Below are 24,665 nucleotides of genomic sequence, written 5' to 3'. Positions count from 1 at the left end.
GAGTGGAGGAGGCACTTCCCTGCAACCTGCAGGCACTGACCATGAAGTCCAGTCCACTGATATGCTGACTACTGGGTCAAAAGATGCAGCATTAACCCCAGGAGGAGGTCACCATGCTCAAGGAGAACTGACATTTCCCCATAAAGTTTGGAAACTCCAAGCCCATCAGGAATCACCCCACACCAAAATCCCAGTAACCAGAGCGGCTGCAAGCAACAAGGCTTGTTTGTATCTGGATCAGACACCCCCGCCGCTAAAGGCAACCTTGACCACCGAGGCTGACCACAAGAGGCCTTCTCCCACCCCCACCCCCTCCCCTTTTGCAGGTCTAGCTAAGACCTGTGAGTGCCTTCGACATACAGGACCAGCCAACCAAAACCCTCTGAACCCTAACACTCCGGCCCAGGTCCACGACTATAGTCTGTGGCCCTTGCTCCCACGACCTTCATGAACTGAGCTATGGGACTTGTCTCCACGTCCCCCCCCCCCCTCCCCCCTCAGCAGCCTGTTTCTAGGTGCTCTCCTCACCTACCTTGCAGTGCAAAAGGCACCCTATTCATCCATCGTCCAACAATGCTGCAACTGGACACCCCAGGGCAGGTAAAACCGAACTGCTGGTGGTTCTTTTGACCTTAACCTAGCATCATAAGACCTAAAGAAGACCCCCAAGATACCTCTGCAAATATTAGTATACAGTACATGTTCTTTTTCCACTTAAAAGCAATACCACATAAAAGCGCATGTGTGTGATTTACTTACCTCATTGTTCAAAGAAATAATGCAAACAGTACTTACCTAATTCTGAAGGTTTCTGGTGTTCAAAATATAAAAAGTTATTTTTCTAAAATTGGTCTTGGGTTTGAGTGTCATTTATTGACTGTGTTAAATGCTCAGCACTACCCTCTGAAACACCTAAACTGCTCGTCCACACTACCACAAAAGAGAGCACTTAAGGTTATTACTTTAAACTGTGTCAGCTAATAAGGGTCTCCTATACTATTTGCATATTTGTAGTGAAATGTTTTTTTGACCACTGACTGCGTTTCCCCACTTTGCACCTGGATTAGCAGTCTAGTGTTTACCAGTTGCAGACTACATTTTGTATTCAGTTTAGCTGCCTTTTGACTATCGTCAGTGTTATAGACACTGCTATGTTAAATCTGTTTGTACTTTTCCACATTGTAAACTGCGCTTGTTTTCGTGCTTTTTCTCACCGTGGGCTTTTGTTGATAAGGATGTACTCAGATGGCAGGGAATGGCCTTGTTTTCATTTAGCATCTTGGGATTGTGGCCAAACCCCAACATGTTATTTTCAAAGCAGACCTTAACTAGCCAGCATGTTTGAATTGCTAAATGAGGAGGGTTTCCAGAAAGCTCCTTCTGGTTTTTTAAAGATCTAAAAAGACCCAGTGCGACAGTGAGAGCGACTGTGGCCTCACTCAGGATTCTGGACGTCGGATGCCTGATATCTGTCCCGTGAGGGTGGTAATCTCTTTCTCGTGGACAAACAGGGTCATCGTCTTGCTGCCATTAGAAAGATGAAGAGCTTGGCAGGCCCTAAGGAGATGAATTTTTACTTCATTATTTGCTTTGCGGTATAATTATAAATACATATATTCGCTGTGTACTTTGCAGTTGAGAATCATTTTGTTATGTTTTCCTTTCAAATTGCTGTGACTATTTTTAAACGTGTGCTTTCAACATGCTAACCTCCTTTTAGGAACCTCCTGGTGAAATAATAAATGTCTTCTTTGAAATGAAGTGCGTTCCAGAGATTGTCAGCTCAGTCATTAGTGAAAGCAAAACAATGTACTCCTACATTGGTACACTGCACAGATAGTCAGCTTCCCTCACAATGCAACTGGCAGGCATTCTGACATGGATAGAATGTACTACCTTGCATGGGGAACTACTTCAATTCAAGATCCCATTATCCCAAAAATATGCATAACTGTGTGCACTGATTTAATGGCCGGGGTGAAAAAGAGAAAGACAGTGCTGAAAAGCTAAGACACTTTGCTAATTGGGGTATGCTTTGCAAGTAAGACTATTTACTGCTGAGGAAGAGGTGTATCTGAAAGGGTTGTAGTTTCTGGTGGTGTCTATGGTAAAGCTAATGCATGAAGCAGATGGTGCATGAAGGTGAGGCATTGTGGCCTGCTGCAGCTCTGGATCAGCCAATCGTCTAGCTATGGGAAGATGTGGATTCTTACCTAGTGGAGATATGCTGCTGCTGCCGCCACCACCACTGCCAGACTTCATGAACACTCCTGGGGCCATGAGGACCTATAAAGGGGGTACTCTGAATTGGAAGCGATGTCCATTTACCACAAAGCTGAGTTACTACCAATGGACAGGGTAGATGGGAATATGGAAGTAAGGGTCCTCGAGATCTAGCACAGTCATGAAATCCCCTTGTTGAAGGAGAGGATGACCTCCTGTAGGATTGTTATTCAGAACTGTTCTGATCAGATGTAGCAATTGAGGGCCTCAGATGCTGGATAGGAGGGTGCCACCTTTCTTGGGAATGAGGAAGTACGATGAGTATACCACTCACGTCTGATGTTGTGGGGTTACTGCTTCTATGACCGCTTTTTCCAGAAGTGCATGCGCCTCGTCCTTAAGAGGGCTGCGCTTTTCTCAGCATGTGTGATAGAGGTGGAATACAGGGAGGGTTTGAATGTAGTCAGGAGTGGTTAGTACTCATCCGTCTGAGGTGATCTGTGGACACTGGTGGAGGAAATGGCAAAATCTCTCTTGCCTGGCTTGACAGTGGTAAGACAAATTCTGTCTCTGGTATAAGTGGGGCTGGTGGGGAGTAGATATTTTGGCTTCTGAAAGAAGCCCCTAAATGTTTCTCCCTGGAGAGCCACATGGATCTGGCTGTCTCTGTATCTCTTGATTTTTTTTCAAGCATCTCCTCAACCTGAGGCTGAAAGTGTTTCATTTCAAATGAAAGGCTGCTGCTGCACCTCGGGTTTAAACCAGTGACGGAGCCAGGCATGGCGTCATGGTATGATGCTGTTTGACTTCCAAGGAAGCTCTGCTGATGGCATATGTTAACTGTACTTCTTTAGCGCACATACACTAAACTGTATCTTTGCGCTCAGGCAATCATCCAACAAGAAGATAAACTAGACTAATGCCTTTTTAAAATTACCAAGTCTACAGATTTTTCTGAAGATCAAGAAGTTTGATCCCATTCGCTGATGAAGGGGAAAGGAATTCCAAAGATTAAAAACCTACTTCCACTCTTGCGTTTCCCCCCCAAATCTTGCAATGCTAAGAAAAGAATAGTGCTTCCAACAGGGAGCATAACAGTGAAATCTATCAGCTGTCAATTGCGCAGCCAATGCTCAACAGATATCAGTGGAAATTATTTTGCCCTCTGACAATACCCACTCCTCTTACACGTGTTTTTTCAGGAGGCCCAGCATTTCCTCTACCATTGCATTATAAATAGGCGAGCAACCAAATTGGCTCTCCGCTAATGGATAGCTGTCTCCACCGCCACCCTCTTGCACTTAGCGTTTTTGCTTCCCTCATTTAGAGGAGGAATATCGCCAGCAGGTTGGGCGGTGAGGCATGCTTGAGGGTAGTACTGGCTACTATGGACTCTGGTGGGACCTGTCCCCTAATATACATCAAATTACTGAGGGAGGGCTTACATTTCTTTCCCACCCTGAGTGAGGGCGAGTACTCTAACTTTGACAGGGTTTTTAAAATTCTCAGGGGCAGATTCTAGCATCCCCTTTAACACAGAAAAGAAGTGGACTAAGCTATCGGACTTGCGGAATGTTTCACAAAGAAACAATCTCCCTCCTACATCATGTGCATGCCTTTGTGCCTGCTGAATACTTTCTGGTATGCTGAGGTGTCATCAGGCGGGAGGGGGTTGGGGGAGAAGGCCCTTGCGGGTTAATGGTCTATATCAGGATTCCCACCGTTTATAAATGTCTGTTGCTTCACCAGTGGGCCCTTTTCCTTTTAGCTGGTCATAAAGTTAAGTCTCTCTATTTCAGCTGCTCGCCATAAAAGATATAAAATCAAAATCAATACATTTTTAAAAACACTAATAAAAATGATCATTGATATGATAAAATTAGAGATTTTAAAAGCTATATCTGTTCCAACATAACCTATCCAAGTCCTTCTGACAATTGCACAATATATACATTACAAAATGAGAGCTTAGAACTTAGCAATACTTCAATTTAAAAGTCCCATAGGCCAATTAAACATTCACAGAACTATTGCACTCCTACTCTTGCCCACAGCAGAACACTATTTGCAGCAATTATGAGGGGATCATGCTATAAACATCCCCAACTAACAGTGCAAATTAATGCCTTAGACAACACATTGCAAATAAGTACCTTGATACAGCAGATGCAAAATTTCCGCTGGTTTCTGCTTTGAGGTTTCTATACAACTCCATATGCTGTACAATCTCAACTCAGCCATTTGGCCCTGGCTACTTCATACTGTGTGCAAAAAAAACTGGGCAAGCCACACGCCATGCCAGACAGATTTGCTCCTCTTCTGGACCTGCACTAGCCCACTTGTGCGTGAAAAATACAGAGTTTCCTAGCCAGACTGGTTTCAATGATATCCAAAAACTGCTTTAACTTGGAGGAGTCTTTAAGCATAAAGATCAAAAGGCCCATGGGGCGGCCCTGAGGAGAAGCTAAATAGAGAGGCTGCTCTAGACAGCCTAGTTGAGGCTGTGATGGAGAGCTGGGTGGTGGTGGTGGTTGGGGGGGGGGAGGGAGGGGGGGGGGCAGGGGGTTGAAGTGAATAGAAAAGGAGCAGGGCAGGTGGCCACTTCAATAAAAAGGCCCTGCCGACTAGTGTCCAACTCTTGTTGTACCTGTTCTACTACTGCAGCCTCCACATTATCCTCTGGGGGTGTTGAAGTGTTGTGTTCATTATTTTCCCTGGGGCCTCAATAAGGTTTTGGCTCTAGTTCCTTCTACAATCATGAATTGATTATCAACATCAAGGCCAACGTCAGCTTGAGTGTCCAGGAAGGCATTAAGAGCGATAGTGGCATTTGGTGCCGAGGTAGGTGGTGGTGGGGCTCAGTGCTTCAGAGCCCAAATAGGCCTCAGCACCACTGATTGAAACCAAAACAGCAAAACCATGCATGGCTTCGTAAGAGGATGCTGGTGTTTATACCCCTGGCTGTTGTGTCTGTTGCAGCTAGGGCACACTGTATAGAACTATTAGTGATGAATAATCCCTGAGAGACAATTTGCTGTCCCCTTTCACGGTGTTCCTTAGGAAGGTACAGCAGCAGTTCCTCCATTTCATCCCAATGTGCCCGATCCATAACAAGCTAAAAGGACCTGGGAGTTAGCAATGTGCCAATGATCTGCAGCCTGCGCTGTTACCCTCTTCCTGGTTGCATCTATTAGGTTTACTCTCCTTTTCAAGAGGAGAAGTCTCCTCAATGGCTTGACTATTTGCCCGCTTGTAGGCAGTGGTGGTACCAATAGTCAGGCAGGCCTGGAGTTCTTATATAAAGAGGATCCAATGGGGGCCACTTTTTAAAATGTTTTATCCACATGTGAGTGGTGGTGGCGGTGGTGGTGGGGCAGCGTATGAGAGAACACTAGAGCGGACATGCTCCTTGAATATATCCTCTGCAATTTTCATGTGAGGGAGCATGGGGAGGAATTGAGGTGTTGAATAATAATTTACAGAAAAATCTGCTCTATAGGTTCTCTATGTAACTGCACATTATGGAACTCTGCTGCCCTGGATATGACCTGTTAAGGTGGTATCCTCTGGAGCAGAGATGAGCAAGATAAATGTCCGGGTCACTGGGAGTGATGGGATCTGGCTCTTAAGTATCCCAATGGTCAGTATCCTCCACCGGGCCCATAAACCCCATCTCCCCCCAGGGTGGGTGGAGACCCTTGAGAAGTGTCATCAATTGTGCCCTGTAAAGGGGACTGTGGTGGAGAGTGAGAAGAGGAAGGAGGTGGTAGTGGTTGTGCAGCAGGGGGTGGTGGTGAAGGATGATGAGCTTGTGGCATTGTCCCTTTTCTTCCTTGAAGGGACAGGTATGTCCAAGGCCACCTCAAATGTTAACTTCCTCTTCGGAGGTGTAAGAGGAAGAAATCACAATAATTCTACCAGTTCCTTTTTGAATATGACATTTTTGCTGTCTAGCGTCCATTTTTCGACGATCAGCTCCACAAGTGAAGGAGTAGTGGAAGGTGGGCCGAGCCTTTTGGTTCAGAGCGTTTCGGCACAAAGGCCTGTGTTTGTGGATCTTAGTCGGCGCTAAGGTTGAAGGAGGCAGTTGCTGGGTTGCTCCAGAAGTACGACTCAATGCTAAAGCAATTTCTCGGTCCGAAGAACCCAAGGTCTAAGCAGAGGTCTTCGGTTTTTCAGCAATTTTTGGTGCTGAGCAAAAGGTGGTGCTGCTGAAAACGTCTTTTGGTACCAACCATGGCCGTCATTCAGCAGTGGACCAGTGACCTCTAAAATAGGCAGTGGGGACTTTTTGGAGGATTTCAATGGGAGAGCAGGGGCCACATTAATCACCCTTGGCAGAAGTTAAGTCTTGGTTCTTGATTTCATTCTTCACATCCGAATCTGAGCTGTCTTTAATGGAGGTTTTTTTCTCCAAGGCAGATGGCTACTCCTGACCGTGCTCATCCCCAAAGAAATCTGGGGTATCATCAGTCACTTATTGCGCCATTTCAAGTTGTCAGCCCTTCATTCTCGAAGGGCATTCTCGGACCTAAACAACTTACAAGCATTGCAGTTGGCCTCCTGATCTGGAGAGTGGCAAAGGTAGCACACGAGGTGTTGATCGGTGTGCGGGTATTTACTGTGGCACTGGAGACAAAATCGAAAAGGTGTACGTTCCATCAGAGGAACATTCTTATTGATACTGTTGCCACACAGAAGGTAGGCTCAAGAAGTAAGAAAAAGAAAAGTACCAGAGTCGAAGACTGGTAGCAAAGGCACACATGTCCAAACCAGACAGCAGAGAGCAAATCTAACAAAGGAGTCAATGTCCATGCACAGTATCGCTGAGAGGAGTCACCACTTGATCTTGTGACTTGAAACTTTTTCAAAGAAAAATAACTTGTACCACTCTGGACCCAACATTAGACGGCAAGAGTATGCAGAGCATGTGTATTTACAGCCACACATGCCATCAAACAAAGCCTTCTAACTAGCCTGCCCCTTCTTATGACCCATAAAGCAAAGGAAATGTGGAACACCACCACTATACTCCCAGGGTGTGACAACAGCTCTGAGACTGCTGTAGGTCCAAGCAATCCAGCTTCTTGGTTGGCTGTGAAAGAGGGAGGAACATCAGCTGGGTGATGTGTAGTTCATCAAGAAATGAGGAAATCACCTTTGGCAGAAAGGAGGCATGCGTCCGAAGAACCAACTTACAGAAATAATGTGTACAAAGGTTGAACCAAAAGAGCCTTCAGTTTGATCACTTGCTGAGCTGAGAACAATAAGAAAGTCTTTAAAGTTCGAACCCTTAGAGCAGCTGCAAGTAGAGTTAAAGGGTATCTCCATCAAAAAGTGACAACACATTCTGGTCCGGTTGTGGCATGATGAACTAGGAGTAAACATTTGGGTCAGACCATTCAAACCCCGTACGAACACAGGTGATTTAAACAATGAAGGCTGATGCATCTTAAGTGGATGAGCTCCCTGGCACACCACATTCCAAAGCTGGAATAAATAGATCTGGTGGAGGGAGAATATTTGGCAAGGTAAATTGCCCAAACCTCAGAGCAGATCAAAAGCACTCAAACTGCCCTTCTCAATATCCCAGGTTGAAGTTGGAGGTTGTGAATATTCGGGTTTAGCACAGATTCCCACCCACACTCCCAAGATTCCCTAGATAACCCCTGCCCAAATTCTTCAGACCCCACACCAATTCCATATTGCTCCTACTATAGATCCATCTGAAGTGAAAGTGAAGGCAAAGGAAGAGAAATAACATCTCTGTATACTAAACCGTCCATGCCCTAATTGGGACTAACAAAGCAACTAGAGAAATGGGATGGTATGCATAATGCTGAATGAAAGAGCAAGTCATTCATAAAGAATCTCTTAAGGCCTATGCAATTACTATAGCAATGCATGTAACACCAGGCACTGAGCACTCTTTAGAATGAAAAAAGGTCTACCCGCGGCTGGCAACCGAGGGTGAAGACTGATTAAGCAACGTCTGGATGGAGACTCCAAACGTGAGCAGCAAGATAAATGCATGCTCACCTTCGCGTTGAGGGCATGCCACATGACTATCACACTGGGAGATATGCGGAGTGGTCCAGGGACGCACCTCCAGAAACAAGCATAGAGAGCCAAGGCCACCTGGCTTGAAGGTGTATTTCATAATCATGCGTTTGCCCAGATGACCACCTGTAGGAAGTTGGCTCTGTATGCACTATTTCAAAGTAAGGAATAGTATGCACAGAGTCCAAGGGTTCCCCTTAGAGGTAAGATAGTGACAAAAAGAGATAATACTAATGCTCTATTTTGTGGTAGTGTGGTCGAGCAGTAGGCTTATCAAAGGAGTAGTGTTAAGCATTTGTTGTACATACACACAGGCAATAAATGAGCAACACACACTCAGAGACAATTCCAGGCTAATAGGTTTTTGTATAGAAAAATATATTTTCTTAGTTTATTTTAAGAACCACAGGTTCAAATTCTACATGTAATACTTTTCATGAGAGGTATTGCAGGTAAGTACTTTAGGAACTTTGAATAATTACAATAGCATATATACTTTTCAAATAAAACACATATAGCTATTTTAAAACTAGACAGTGCAATTTTCACAGTCCCTGGGGGAGGTTAAGTATTTGTTAGTTTTTGTAGGTAAGTAAACCACCTACGGGGCTCAAGTTTGGGACCAAGGTAGCCCACCGTTGGGGGTTCAGAGCAACCCCAAAGTTACCACACCAGCAGCTCAGGGCCGGTCAGGTGCAGAGTTCAACGTGGTGCCCAAAATGCATAGGCTTCAATGGAGAAGGGGGTGCCCCGGTTCCAGTCTGCCAGCAGGTAGGTACCCGCGTCTGAGTGCAGACCAGGGGGGTTTTGTAGGGCACCGGGGGGAGGACACAAGTTAGCACAGGAAGTACACCCTCAGCAGCACAGAGGCGGCCGGGTGCAGTGTGCAAACACACGTCGGGTTTTCAATAGGAATCAATGGGAGACCAAGGGGTCTCTTCAGCGATGCAGGCAGGCAAGGGGGGGGGGGGGGGGGGGGGGGGGGGGGGCTCCTCGGAGTATCCACCACCTGGGAAAGGGAGAGGGCCTCCTGGGGGTCACTCCTGCACTAGAGTTCCAATCTTTCAAGTCCTGGGGGCTGCGGGTGCAGAGTCTTTACCAGGCGTCGGGATCTGGGAAGCAGGCAGTCGCGGTCAGGGGAAGCCTCGGGATTCCCTCTGCAGGTGTCGCTGTGGGGGCTCAAAGGGGGGGGGCAACTTTGGTTACTCACAGTCTCGGAGTCGCCGGAGAGTCCTCCCTGAGGTGTTGTTTCTCCACAAGTCGAGCCGGGGGCGTTGGGTGCAGAGTTGCAAGTCTCACGCTTCTGGCGGGAAACGCAGTTGTCTTGAAGTTGCTTCTTTGGAAACAAAGTTGCAGTCTTTGGTGAACAGGGCCGCTGTTCTCGGGAGTTTCTTGGTCCTTCTAGAGCAGGGCAGTCCTCAGAGGATTCAGAGGTCGCTGGTCCTGGGGAAAGCGTCGCTGGAGTCTTTTCGAAGTGGGGAGACAGGCCGGTAGAGCTGGGGCCAAAGCAGATGGTGTCTCCGTCTTCTTCTGCAGGGTTTTTCAGCTTAGCAGTCCTCTTCTTCTTAGGTTGCAGGAATCTGAGATCCTAGGTTCAGGGGAGCACCTAAATACAGAATTTAGGGGTGTGTTTAGGTCTGGGAGGGCAGTAGCCTGCAACCCTGCACTTACAATGTCTAAGGTTTGGCTTAGACACTGTAGGGGCACAGTGCTCATGCACTGGTGCCCTCACCTATGGTACAGTGCACCCTGCCTTAGGGCTGTAAGGCCTGCTAGAGGGGTGACTTATTTATACTGCATAGGCAGTGTGAGGTTGGCATGGCACCCTGAGGGGAGTGCCATGTCAACTTACTCGTTTTGTCCTCACCAGCACACACAAGCTGGCAAGCAGTGTGTCTGTGCTGAGTGAGGGGTCCCCAGGGTGGCATAAGATATGCTGCAGCCCTTAGAGACCTTCCCTGGCATCAGGGCCCTTGGTACCAGGGGTACCAGCTACAAGGGACTTACCTGGATGCCAGGGTGTGCCAATTGTGTAAACAAAAGTACAGGTTGGGGAAAGAACACTGGTGCTGGGGCCTGGTTAGCAGGCCTCAGCACACTTTCAAATCAAAACATAGCATCAGCAAAGGCAAAAAGTCAGGGGGTAACCATGCCAAGGAGGTATTTCCTTACACCACCCAAAGCATGGAAATACGTGCAAGTCACAACAGTGGCAACGGCTGCCAGGAAGACAAAATGCTTTTTTTGCAGGTCAGACTATATGGCAGCAGACACCAGTGCAAGTTTCATCAGGTCTAAATCCTGTGAGAAAGTTTCTGTAGTGTTAAGCTCACTGAAAGCAGAGGCAACACTGAAGCACTTGTGTGTACCACCACACATTAGGGATAAGAAGAACGCTGGAGGCTTAGCACCCACAAAATGATAAGAACCAGAGGACCACTACACAGAAAAACTGGGATCATATCCTCAATGTCCCACACCTGTTGCGCAGGAGGGAAAGCCCTCAGAGTTTATTTTGTCCACAATCTGCTTCATGAAAAATAAATGCTGAGCAGATTAGATGTGGGACTTGAAGACAACTGAAAACCATGGGCCAAATAACAGACATGCTGTGAAGGGGGAATGACATCATAGGTGTAGCAGGCTCACCTTTAAGGGTCTGCTACTAAAGCACAGAAAGGCACCTCACTGGAAAGGATCTGGACATGGTTAACCATGTGGATGAGCAGATGGTGGTATAAGAGAAGGTTTCCTGAAACAAGAGGCATGAGCCTTCGTCACAATCTTAGGAACCTCACAGTCTAAAATAATGGCAAGGAAGCTCAAAACATTTTGTAAAGTGCCACTCCAAACCCATAACTACACAAACCCCCACCAGATGCTTGTGTTCACTTGAGAGCAAGCTAAAGAGGTTTCACAGCAGGAGCAAAGGTGGTAAAGGGAAACTTATGCTGCTGTTAGTGCTAGTCTTTGGTACCACTTAGGCCACAATGAAACAATTGTGCATGTTGTACTGCCTAAGAAGGCAGTCTCTGGTAAAAGGATATGACTTGAGAAAACTCCTGAACTTCTGGTATTGCTGATGAAATTGGCATACCTGTGAAGCCAGAAAGTGCTCCAGCATCATATCAGCCTTATTTCCAAAAAGACATGCAGATTCAAATGGTATATTAAGAAGGCTTGCTTAGATATCGCCCCAAAAAAATGGTCAAACCCGCCCAGGGAAATATTGAAAGGAGAGGACTGTGCCCACAGCGTTAGATCTGTCCAAATATGAACTGAAAGTTAGTTTGGATGCATCCTGGCCATGTCTGACCAGCTGTGCCTAAGGACTTTGCGTGTATTCATGCATGCTACTTGCCAACATCTCCTATGGTGTGTGAGAATAGCATCCAAACAAAAGTGTCACTGGAGGAACACAGTCACAGCATCCTGTAAGTGAAGGCCTTTTTTTTGGCAGAACAGCATCAATGCATTTGAACTTACAATCAGTAGAAGGGGAGCGCACTGGATTCAACATGGACAAAGAGTCCTGCACCACCAAATGTTAAGGCAACAGATGGCAAGAAAGGAAATTGGAGGTTCACTTGGTTAAATTCTATGGGGCCTAGCAATATAACATTAAACTACCAAAGGAAAAAAAGTTTGTCCCATTTTGCGAACAACGACTCTAGGAGAGATGCAAATGGTCCAAAAATGATATAACAGGCTGCAGTGTATCAATCAGTAAGTTACCTTGGACTCCTGGGCTGGAAGATGAAGTCTCACTACTTCATAGCCTTGCTGCAAAAATGTATTCTATCTCCTCATTGCAAAGTCCTGGAAGGGTCATCTGGCTCAAGCTCAGGACAGTTCAGCCAGCCCAATAATACCATGTAGTGTGTGTGGAGAAACTGAAGGGTCCCACTTGCTGGGTATATGCCAACTGCACTGGAGAGCCAGGGTGCAGCTTATGAAGTACATATGCTGGCTCCAAAGAGGACTCCGAGGCTAGCGCCTGGGAAGATGCTGCAGACTTTCAGGAAGGTCCCTAACAAAAGAGAAATCTGGGCAGAGGTAGAGACTGGATTATGTTATTTGTGCTTTTATGGGAGGACATGTCTTATGAATATTAACTTAGACTTTCAGGACAGAGTTAGTGAGGGATTGCTCTCGCCACCTACAGTCCTAACCAGGTAGGCTTGGCTTCCCATCTCCTTGATGACCATAGAATGCATGCAGCTAAACGTCCTCACAGGAATGAGTTTTGTTTGAAGTCAAGGCACCACTGACATACACTATTGTAATACAAAAGTGACATCAACCTTAGATAAGGGAAAGCTTCAAACTGTGAAAATTTCGGGGTGGGGCTTACACAACACTTTGAAAAGGATGTACAATGCTGAAAATCATTTAAGTTATTGGAAAAATTTAGATGGGGTGACCAGGACAATGTCACGGAACAGAAAAAAGTAGCAACGTCAGAGTGTATTACAAGGTTCTGTAACTTTATATTCACAAATTCAGAGAAAGTGGGCAAGCTGCAGCAGGAGCATTGCGGAGCCACCCTCCACCTACATCAACACCCCCCCCCCCCCAATCCCGCACTGACCTTCGATTTCATGGCACATAACAGATGTAACTTAAAAATTAAGAAAGCCCTTAGTATCGCTCAAAGCTCAACCATAAGCACTGGTAGCCAAACCATCAGTGGCACGCTTAACAGTAACTAGGTTCTTTGAAATATTATCAGGTTGTATTAACAACCAAGCAGTACCTAAACACTTTTTAAATCAGCTTAATGTCTGAAACAATGTTAAAACGTTGATTCTCTGAAGCCCTATTATTTGATGAATATGTTAAACATATGGTCCCATGGGGCTACAAACTTCTCTACAAAATAGATTACAGTTTGGTGTAGCAAAGTAAGTAATCAGATATCTAAATTATTTACACTGTATTCACATAACAGCCGGCAAACAAAACATTATTACAGCAACCATGGATTTCCTGGAACTTTATTAGGTGCTTCAGCTAGAAACCATTGTCCAGAAAATCTTTCTACTCAGACTTTAACAGTGATTTATAGAACACACACAGCACACTCTGGAGAACAGAAAAGCATTTGGTTTTAAACTGTAAAAGCGGTTCCCTTCAAGCAGTTAGCGAAAAGATGTGTCTAGTCTAGCAAACCACTTAAGCCAACAACCTAGGTGTACAGCTCAGCTCCTACACAGATCAGCTCATTCACGCTTCACTTCCAACCTCTAAAACATGGAACTTTACAAGACTGTCCATAAGGTCCTCTCCTACCAAAAAAGTAAATACAGATGAATATCAAAACAGTTAAAGACTAAAGATAGTAGGATTCAACTCTACATTTAAACGGGACACTTGATAGAAATAGCCCCTCCCCAAAACAAAATAAAACATATACCAGAGGTTAAAGCATCCAACAAATTAAACATCCTAGAGCTTGCCAACCTTAAAAGAACAGGCCGGAATCTGGAACTTCAATGGCGCAGATCCAACACCGGTGAGGACAATACACACTGCAAAATATACATGAGGGGAGTATCATAAAGCAGTTAAAAGGGCAAAAAAGTCATACTGCACTACTCTGATCTATCAGGCAACCAGCTGAATGATTTAAAAGATCATCGATTCATTGACGAACACTGAAATCTCAAAGTTCCTTCCACCACATAACACTAGGGAAATTGTATGGACTTAATTTTCCACAAAATTATTGAAAATTCCCACTGCATACAGAGTAGCCCAGAACCCTTCTTGGTAGATATTTATTCCTTCTTCAAACCTCCAACCCCATCCTAAGCACACAAACCCACCTGACATGCATGCCTGGCTGTCCTTTACCCACGTTCTAAGTCAACATAAGTGTCACTAACCAAACACAAGCTTCCAATTCATCTGGAGAACAGGGTCAAGAATTGCACAAAATCACACTGAAGAAACCCAAGATCCCGAAAGTCCTAACAATCTACTGCCCCTTCTTAAACTTTCTATAAATCATCAAAACAAAGGAAATGGAGGCTGAACAGATGTATTCTACAATATACATGAAAACAACTTGCTCTGTGGCACGCCAAATCTCTAACAGAAATGAGTCTGCAAAGACAGGAAGTGTCATGCCATAGTGCCTCGTAGTAGATTACAACGGAATTCATCACCATATACTAATTAAACCAATACTAAAATGAATTGATATCTTGGGCACCACCCGAGAGTTCACCCTATCAGTTCCCCAAAACAGCTATCAAAATTGCAAAACTGGTGCTTCAAAACTGAACTTTCAAAGTCACACATGCAGGCAGTAAGCAAGAAAATTTGACTGTGCAGCTACTGACCCAGATAAGCCTGATGACACGCACATACATGCCCTGCCTAGAAAACAAATTAGAGCAGGAAATATTAACAAGCACAGATCCTTTATCAGCTAAGGTGAAGGAAATATACTAACTAAATTCGACTTAAAACAGCTCTACCAGGTTGAAGCAGAAAATGCACACTCAGATACCTCTTGGTTCTCGGCCATGGATATTCTCTCTGAATACTTAATGAGTAAATCTCCGTGCAGATGAAAGAGCCCCTAAACAATTTTTAGTTTAGAACAGATTTTTTCATTTGAAAAAATATTAGACAAAAGAAAGCATGCCAAGAGGCAACATGTGTTAAATTATATTTTATTTAGAACAATGCATTCATGTGCCATAGCAATCATATGATTAGAAAGTTTGACTGGAAAAATAGTAATAATTTTTGTAAAATAAAAACGTAACCTTTAACAAGGGTTGTATGCATTGCGCCAAATTTGGTAAACTTTAAAAGACAATTCCAGGTGCCGTGAGCCTTCCCCTCACGCTGTTATTTTTGAAGTGAACACAGTGTAAAGGTCTTTTCCAACTATGCTTTGAAGTTTAGGATGATTGGTTGGGGGAATGGAGGGGGATGAGGGGGGAGCGTCTACGCATTCAGAGAGAATGCACATGACTTAGAACTAGGCTTATAGGTTACTACTTTTCCTTCTCTCACAAGATCGTCTTCAATATTCATAAGAAACAGAATGGTGTAGAATCTTAAAGAATAAACTACGCCTTGTACGAAGAACCAAGGACATCCTAGAAAGGAAGAAAAAGCTGGTAAATTGAGCAATCAGCTTACCAAGGGAGACCTAGCACACTAGGGAATGTGTCTTGAAAGGAATACTATTAAACATTATAGACCACTGCGTCAAGGGGCAATAACGACTGTAAAGGGCCCCAAGTAAGAGCCTTTAACCAGTTAAGCCCAGGCAGGGCTATATTACCATTATTAAATTTCACCCACTTGGGGTAGAATGCTCTTAATTAAAAATGAAGAAACAGGAAAGACAAATATTGAAGTTATAGCAGAAGTTCTGCGCCAGTCATTAACTGGCCCTAATCCACTCCACTGTCTTCCATTAAGTTCTCAACGGGACAATACTTAGCAAATTTATAAGCAGAGTTCAAGGGAAGCTGAGGTGCACAGCTGGGCTCCAGGCAAAGAGACCAGTCTACATTGGGATTTACTGGAGTGTTGCTTATATGCAGCATTTTAGATGTCTTCATTGACATGAGCTCGTCATTCTCTCCCTACAGACCTTCTATGGACAGTAGTGCCAGACCTCTTCTCTATTACCTGTAGGTGAAGCCAACCCTTCTTGTGTACAAGGGCACCAAGCCTCAGTCACAGAATTCACAGTGCCATAGGAGTTTTTATGAATTACATGGCCAAGATGACCAACATTTGAACACTCCAAGTTAGCAAACCAATCAAAAACAATTTGCCCAATTTCTCCCTACCTGCACGCAAGGATTAAGGATGAGATGGTAGGGAGCTTGGTGTGGCTCCTGTGTGGTGTTTGAAAGCACAACAGGGTCAATACAGTGGAGTTTAACCTACCTTTCATTCATTCGGGATGGGGAGACAAGTGCCATAAGCAAAGGTTTGGGACATGCCTTTTATTTTAAAGTCCCTAAAGGGGCGAATATAGGTTATAACAACTAAGATTACTGGTCATATTTCAGCTATCTGTTTAGTGTGGCGTGGCACTAAAAGATGACAGTATGGCTTTGATAGTGTAAATATTGCATTACCAATTCAAACGTGATACAGAATAAATCCAGGAAGTCTGCTGGGACAACCCTGACACAATGTGGTCCTCAACTGCTACACCACTCCAGTGGCACAGGAATCAACTCGCTATCGATTTGCAATGCATTTCAGTAATTCTTGTTCCTTATAGTTTCCCCTCTCCTCACGGTTGCAGGGGAATTAGAGCAATTTCTTTTGCCACCTCAGTTTCCAAATTCTTGTGACGTAATGACATACTAGCACAATTGCCACAACTTTCGTCGTTACTTACAGTAATGTGCATTCATAAGGGCTTGGTGATGCTTGACCAATCCATTCGTACAAAGGATGGTAAGATAAAGCTCAATCCACTGTCTCCAAAACCGCTCATCAATTTGGTACATATTCAACTCCTGGCAGCAGCTCACATTTCAGGCCTTATGTTGTCAAATGGATGAGCTACTTAACCAATCCTACAGATTTAGCTAGGTGGTTAACAGGTTTGAATGAGCCGTTCCACCTACAGATTTAATGTTCACTTCATATCATTTTGCACAATGCCTATGTCAGCATGGAATAGTTTCAGAAAAGTAAACTGACAAAAAAACACCATAGACAGATAATGAGACTGTCAGAAAACATCAGCACTGAGCAGATCATTTTATGCCACTCAGCTCAGTGAAGGAAGCCAAAGAAAGGCAATTTGGTGGGGGCAGGGGGCTCAGGGTTGCTGTCTGCCTTTAATACAAGGATAGGCTGATTGTGCTGGGTGAGTGAATACGAGCAGCATATCAGGGTACTCTAGGATTCATCTTGCACAAGCCAGTCAACTTGGCAAAGTCATGCAGGTATATTTAAAAATAATTTTTAAAAAAGTTCCTTTTTCCTTTCAAAAATGCCCACGTTCGAACAGCAGACCAAGAGAAGCTGTATTTGTATCCTGCAGACTCAAAGGACCTCACTATTCAGTCAGTGTACCTGTACATTTTGCATTTTGTTGACTCTGCCAGACTGAGGAGAGCTGCCATGCACACTACCTACTGCAAGAGATCCATAGGTTGCCTACAATGGCTTTTGTTATACATAACTGACCATGGATAATATGAACCCCGATTAAGTGCTAGTATAGGGACAAAAAGGGTTGGCTGGGCTGGCATTTCAATGTGTATGAAGATCATATAGGAATTATCAATAAAGAAAAATTTCTACATCTGAAGCTTGAAGCAGAATTTCTTTTGACAAGCCTAAAAATATTGAACAATATTGTTGGATTATTCCTAGAGGATAAACATTATGACAATACAATAGAATATACGTATTAGGAATGAAGTTGAGTGGCTCTTGGTTACTTTTGACTACAGAAGAATTTGAGGAGGGTGGACAGCAGTACCCCTTTCAGTTAAGCATCATTGGCATTGATATTGGATAAAATAGCCTGTGCAATGGGTTTTCTGCCTGATTTGCCAATGTATTTGAACTCTGTATTTGCAGCTGCACAACCAACAGTTGCCATGCCATTTGTTCCAGTGTTGGTGCTTGATTCCCCACATTTTGCAGCTATTGATAGGAGGTAACTCATTGGGGAAAAAGATGTATGCAGGCAGGAGAGCTGATCGACCTCCATGGAAGAAGAGGATGGTTCAAGTAGAGACTAACTCCTGATTACTCACCTTAAAATATTCCTTAGGTGTCTGAATGGAGCCAGAAAATCATGAGCAGTACTTCCGCGTGCTGGTAAGTAGTAGCGTCAGCATTAGATGCATGCAGAATCTAATGGAATATTTACGGTGAAGAGCTCAGTTCATAGAGCAAAGAGGATGGGAGAGGCCAGTGAGGAAACTGCAGTTAGAATCTCTAGCAAAAGGGGAGTGGCTAGGACACCACCTAAAATGGACGCCTAGATGTGGATCTCCGTGCCACACCGGAACTTCGGGAGGTTTCTGTCGCAATGCTCCGTTCTGCAACATCACTCAAACGAATGTCTATTACAGAGGAAAGTGTCTGGAGTGGATTATGATCAAATTAAAGTCTTTTAAAGATACTTTTAAGCATAAATATTGCAAATTTGCTGACTGGATTACTGCAGCCGCCATTTTGTTTTGTTTTTTCCCCATCGCACATTTTTTCTCTCAGCGCCTCACGGAACAGCATTTTACTCACAAGATAATCATTTTGATGCTCCTCCTTTATTTTCTGATGTTTCTATATAAGCAATGACATTTGAAGGTTAGATATTTTTTTTTTGATTCTTCTTAAATCTAAAATGTTAATAGAAGAATAATTTTCTGTGATCTTCAGTCATTTTCTCTCAAAACTGAGTTTGGGGTCTTGTTGGCTTGTTTCACACACCACTTCACTCAGAATTTTCCGTAATTCTGTCATACATGAAAAAACCCAAGAAAATGTTACAGTCTACTAAAGCTTCTTCGAATGTTATCTCAGATTCGGAACTGTCTTTTAGGATTCCTTTGATGGAAGCTTCAATTTCTTCTTTTGACATGGTTCAAACTAATTCCTCTTGTTCAACAACTTCTACTCTTCCACCCTTGAAGCCGCCATGATTATCATCGACAAATAAAAGAAACAGGACCCTCATTCTCCTCCGAAATCTACCTCTCCTCTGGATACTGTAATATAGGAGATTTGAGCCTTGTAACCATTTATTGAAGAAACAAACACTTGTATTCAAAATCTTGATGATAAATGGTCCTTCATGGCATATAGAATGAGTAGTTGAACAGAGTGCTAGTAGCATACAGGAGTCTTCCCCTAAAATTGTAGCTTTAGAGAAGGACATTTTAATGCTGAATAAACAAGCTGAAGATCTTGAAAACAGGAATAGGCACAATAACCTGTGTTTATATGGTTTTCTAGAGGGCATTGAGGGTGGAGATCCAGTTTCTTCACTTCTTTTCACCCAAATTTGTTGGATTTGCCTTCAACCTCTAACTTAAGTATTCAACAAGCACACAGATTGATACCCCGACTTACATAGTCATCTGCTCCGACAAAACTCCATGGTGTGATCCGTTTATTTCTGAAGTTCCCAAATCTTTTGCATGTTTTAAATGCAGCCAACACCAAAAAACAACTTGTATGGTCTGGTGACAAACTGTTCTTGACAAAGGACGTTTCTACAGCTACTGCTAAAGGAAGAAAATATTTCCTTGAGCTTCGTCCTGCATTACGTTCCTTAGTTATGGTTTAATTCATCCATGTACATTCAAAGTTACATTCCAGAGCACCACATCTTCTGTTGAAGATCCTGCAGATCTCAGAAAATGTATTCAATCTCATTCAACTGATTTGATGGACATTGCTGGCCCTTCCTCTCCAGGATGAATTAAAGCAGATTTCCAATGTCTTTACTTTTGTTGATTTGTCATAGATTAGTAACTATAGATTGTTTATTGCTGGTTTAACCCACATCTTTTTAAGGAACATCGTAATCTCTCATGTACCCGTTTCCCATTTGTTCCCCTATGGAGTTCTGGTGTGGCACGTTCCTTCCTGTTAGTTGTGCTATCTACTGTGTGTTGCCATTCCCTGTTTCTTCCTTGTTCCCCGTTAAGGTATGTTGATCAGTCGTCGTTTGACATGGACTATCATCTCATATTGTATTGTATTTGATTGTCTTTTTTTTAATCTTCCCTCTTCTTTTTGTTTCTTCTGTTTCTTTTTTCTTTCCATTCTTTATCTGTTTGTTCTCTTGTTTTTACTTCTAAGTTTGGCATTATTGTTATATAGTTTTATATTTATTTCTTGATTACATTCAGGGTAATACCTTGGAATATGAAAGGTTTTATTAACCTTGTAAAAATACAAAATATTATCCCATATTGTCTCTTATAATACAGATTTAGTACTCTTACAAGAGGCATCTTACAGAAAGAGGTTTTAAAACTTGGCGGGAAAAGTTTTTGTTCCCCCTACCTCTAAGAAAAATTGAGTTATTTGCCATAAAAAGTTAAACTGTATTGTTATCTCAAGAAAATGATTCTGAAAGTAGATGGTTGATTGTACTGTTTTCAATGTATATGGTCCAACAACCAGATTTTTGATTCTGGCCTTATATGACTAAGAAATTAGGTCTTTATTTTAGGTGGTGACTAATCTGATTATGGGTCATTTATTGACCAAAAATCTCAATTTTCTTTTTCTCCACATATATCTCACAAGCAATTCAACTCCACTCTTTCCTAAAATTCTTTAGTTGATGCATGGCAGAGCTAAAGAATATTCTTTCTATTCCTCCCAACATTGTTCACTCTCTCTCGCTTAGATCACATTTTTTTCAGTAAATCACTAACAAAAACCCTTATTTCTTCCACGATTGAGCCCTTTGTTAGATATGATCATGCCCTAATTGTTTTAGATTGGTATGGATAAGTTACTTACTTGTAAATCCTAGTTCTCTTCCAGGGGAATCCTCATCAAAGTCATAAACATTGAATATTCCCGCCCTTGTGCGGGGACCCCGGAGCATATACAAAATACACACATTATACATGTGTAAAACAGCAATGCAGGCTATAATCATAAACAGGCTAAAATGCTTTATTTCTATGAAGTTTTTTTTTTTTTTTATATATATTATAAAATCACAATAGAGAATAAATATCTACCCAAGCCCCCAAAACTGGGCTTAGGGAAGTAAGCAGCAGTAAACACTAGAGAAAAAGAGAAAAAACTACATTGAAAAACAATGGAGCATTCTTAGCCAATAGGCTGCATGCAGGTTAACACAGGAGAACCATAAAAACTTTGGCACCGTGCCTTTAAGACCCTGAGCACCTCCAGTATCCCACCATGCCTCAGGGGTGAAGGAAAGGTGACAGTTGGTTCACAGTTAGGTCAGTACTTTTTTACGGTGACAATCTGTGTAACTGATTCGAAAGACAGTCTGAACTGCACTTCTAGGAGACGTGAGTCCGGGGAGGAGGGTGGGTTGTTTATGACTTTGATGAGGATACCCTTGGAAGAGAACTAGGATTTACAGGTAAGTAACTTATCCTTCTCTTCCAGGGGATCCTCATCAATAGTCATAAACATTGAATAGATAAGCAAGCCCATCCCTAAATTCTGCGGACTGTCTAATAGAAGTGCAGGAATAGATACGTATTATGCAAATAAATTTCTCAGAGAGGCCTGCCCCACTTGGGCATCCGCTCTTGCATCTGAGTCCAAATAGTAATGTCTAGTAAACGTATGTATAGACTTCCATGTAGCAGCCTTACAAATCTCAGATATTGGAACATTGTTAAGGAGGGCAGCAGTAGCCGCTTTTCCCCTTGTGGAATGCGCCTTAGGCCTAGCTAGTAATTGTTTATTAGCCAGCTGGTAAGTATTAACAATACAAGAAACTATCCATCTTGATATAGTTCGTTTAGATGCTGCCTCTGCTGTCCTCAAATGACCATAATTTACAAACAAGCGGTTGGAATGTCTAATCGATTTTGTTTTATCCAAATAAAAATTTCAGCACTCTTTTCAAGTCTAAGGAGTGCAATGCTTTCTCTGCTGGAGTCTCCGGATTGGGAAAGAAAGTCGGTAAAGATATAGTCTGATTGATATGGAATTCTGACACCACTTTCGGAAGGAAAGATGGGTGAGTTCGCAGAACCACTCTATTGTCGTGAAAAACCGTGTACGGTTCTTTGGAAAACAAAGCCTGAATTTCGCTGACCCTCCTCGCCGAAGTAATGGCCACCAAAAAAGCAGTCTTCCACGTAAGGTGTTGTAAAGAGGCCTTGTGTATAGGTTCGAAAGGAGGGCCCATAAGTTTTGACAATACTATGTTTAGTTCCCATGGAGGAGATAGTCTCCGAATGGGCGGAAAAACTTTTTTCAAACCTTCTAAGAAATCCTTGACTACAGGTTTTGTAAAGAAGGATTCCTGAGAAGGTGACTTACGATAGGCTGTAATGGCAGACAAATGTACCTTAATAGATGATACCTGCAGACCGGACTTTGCCAGATGAAGTAAATAGGACAGTATGACATCCTCCTGAGCCTGTATGGGATTCTGGCCTTGTTGACAGCACCATATGTAGAATCTCTTCCACTTAAAAGCGTAAAAACACCGCGTTGAAGGTCATTTGGACTCTTTCAAGATGTTCATACACTCGTGTGAGAGCCCTAGGTGCCCATACTGCAGGAATTCAGGAGCCATGCTGTTAAGCTCAGAGAGGGTAGGGTGGGATGTAGAATCCTGCCCTCCATTCTGCTCAGAAGATCCGGTCTGCACGGCAGCCTCCTGTGAGGTTTTTCCGATAGGTTGAGGAGATCTGTGTACCAGAATTGACGGGGCCATTGTGGCGCTATGAGAATCATTCTGGTTCTGGATCTGTAAAGTTTGTTGATCACTGCCGGTATGAGGGGAATTGGTGGAAAGGCGTAGAGAAATATCCCTGACCAGTCGATCAACAGGGCGTTCCCTCGAGATCCCGGACGGTAGAACCTGGATGCGAAGTCTGGGCATTTCTTGTTTACTTCGTCTGCGAAGAGATCCAATTGAGGTCGACCCCATTGAGCGAAGATGTATTCGACGACTTCGCCGTGTAGGACCCAATCGTGTGCGTCCTCTAGGTGTCTGCTCAGAAAATCTGCTTCCACGTTTTGTTGCCCTGGCAGGTGAACTGCTGTAAGTGACATTCCTCTGGCCAGGAGCCAATGCCATATCGTTTGGGACTCTCGAGATAGGGGTAGGGATCTCGTTCCCCCCGTTTGTTCAAATAATACATCGTGGTTGTATTGTCCGTTTGTATTAGGAGAGTTTTCCCCTGAATTAATGGTGTGAAAGACTTGAGCCAGATGGACCGCTCTGAGTTCCAGCAGATTGATGTGGTACTGCTTTTCCTTGGCTGACCACAGTCCCTGAGCTTGGAGGGGACCCAGATGAGCCCCCCATCCCTGAAGAGACGCATCCGTTACCAGAGTGTCGGATGGAACTACCTGGTGAAACGGAGCACCTACTGACAGGTGAGGTCTGTGCATCCACCATTTCAATGACTGAAGTGCTGCTGCCGGTAGTCGCACTCTGTCCTCCCAGCGACCTGTCCTTTGGCTCCAGTTGCTCTCCAATGCCTCTTGGAGGGGCCTCATGTGCAGTCTGGCATTTGGGACAATGAAAATGCATGATGCCATGGAGCCCAGCAGCGATGTCACCTGACGTGCCGTAGGTGCGTTGGCTTTCAACAGGTCCTGACACTTCCTGTCTATTGAGGATAGTCGTTCCTCCGAAGGATACACTCTTTGGAGTTCTGGGTTTATTATAGCTCCCAGGTAGTGAAGGTTCTGTGTTGGAATCAAGGATGACTTTTGGCAATTGACCTGAAGACCTAGAGACTCGCAAACCCTGAGCACAATGTCCCGATGGCTTATCGCCTGCTCCGGAGAAGAAGCCTTCAGTAACCAGTCGTCTAGGTATGGGTAGATGAATATCTTTTGTTTTCGAAGATGTGCCGCTACCACCGCCATACATTTCGAGAAGACGTGCGGGGAAGATTTCAGGCCAAATGGTAGAACTCTGAACTGATAGTGCTATGAAGCTACTTGGAAGCGCAAGAATTTCCGATGCTTGGGAGCTATTGGGATGTGAAAATATGCATCCTGCAGGTCGATGGAGCACATCCAGTCTCCCTGATGTAGCGGAGGGAAAATCTGGTGAAGCGCTAGCATCCTGAACTTCTGTTTTCTTATGTATTTGTTCAGCAGCCGTAAGTCCAGAATTGGTCTGTAAAAACGCCCTCTCGGCCCTTTTTCGCCACCAGAAAATAACGGGAGTAAACCCCCTTTCCTCTGTGCGCAGGTGGAACCCTTTCTATGGCATTCTTTTGTAAGAGGGCGGGAGCCTCTTTGCGCAGCAGGCTGAGATGAGATGGATTGCATTTGGCTGGTGGCAAGCGTGGTGGAGGCTATTTGAAAAGAAGAGTAGCCATTTTCGACAATATTGAGCACCCATTTGTCTCTTGTGATAGAGTGCCACTCGTGAAGATAACCTGCAATACTTCCCCCCACCGGAGTGGTGTACAGTGTCGAGGGAAGCGAGATCTCATTGTTTGGCCGGCGCTTTCGGTGTGGACTGCTGAGGTCTACTTGACCCTCGCTCCCTTGTGTTCCTTCGCTGAAAGAGAGGGCGTCCCTGCCGTTGTTGTGGCCTCTGGGACCAGTGAGGGGTTTGAACCCTCTGCTGGAAAGGGCGCCTGTCATAAGGTCTATACCTTCTCCTGAAATCTTTCTTCCTTTCCAGGCCTACTGCCCTCATGGTGTCCACCTCGGTTTTCATG

At 44.0% G+C, this 24,665-nt stretch overlaps 1 protein-coding gene across 5 annotated transcripts in view; it reads right to left on the bottom strand.

Annotated features, from left to right (window-relative positions):
* Positions 1 to 24,665, bottom strand: part of LOC138304355 (serine/arginine repetitive matrix protein 2-like) — a 735,752-nt gene that overhangs the window by 49,288 nt on the left and 661,799 nt on the right. For 3 of the 5 annotated variants that reach the window (XM_069244334.1, XM_069244333.1, XM_069244335.1), the window contains exon 15: positions 13,747 to 13,814. The exons of the other annotated variants lie outside the window; for them this stretch is intronic. In XM_069244334.1, coding sequence (XP_069100435.1) covers positions 13,748 to 13,814 — 67 coding nt within the window. In that variant the 3' untranslated portion in view covers position 13,747. The remainder of the gene's footprint in view (positions 1 to 13,746; positions 13,815 to 24,665) is intronic. 5 annotated transcript variants of the gene reach the window in all.

This window comes from Pleurodeles waltl, chromosome 7 (assembly GCF_031143425.1).
Source record: "Pleurodeles waltl isolate 20211129_DDA chromosome 7, aPleWal1.hap1.20221129, whole genome shotgun sequence".
Taxonomy (NCBI): Eukaryota; Metazoa; Chordata; class Amphibia; order Caudata; family Salamandridae; genus Pleurodeles; species Pleurodeles waltl.
This window is presented reverse-complemented; position numbering and strand designations above follow the sequence as displayed.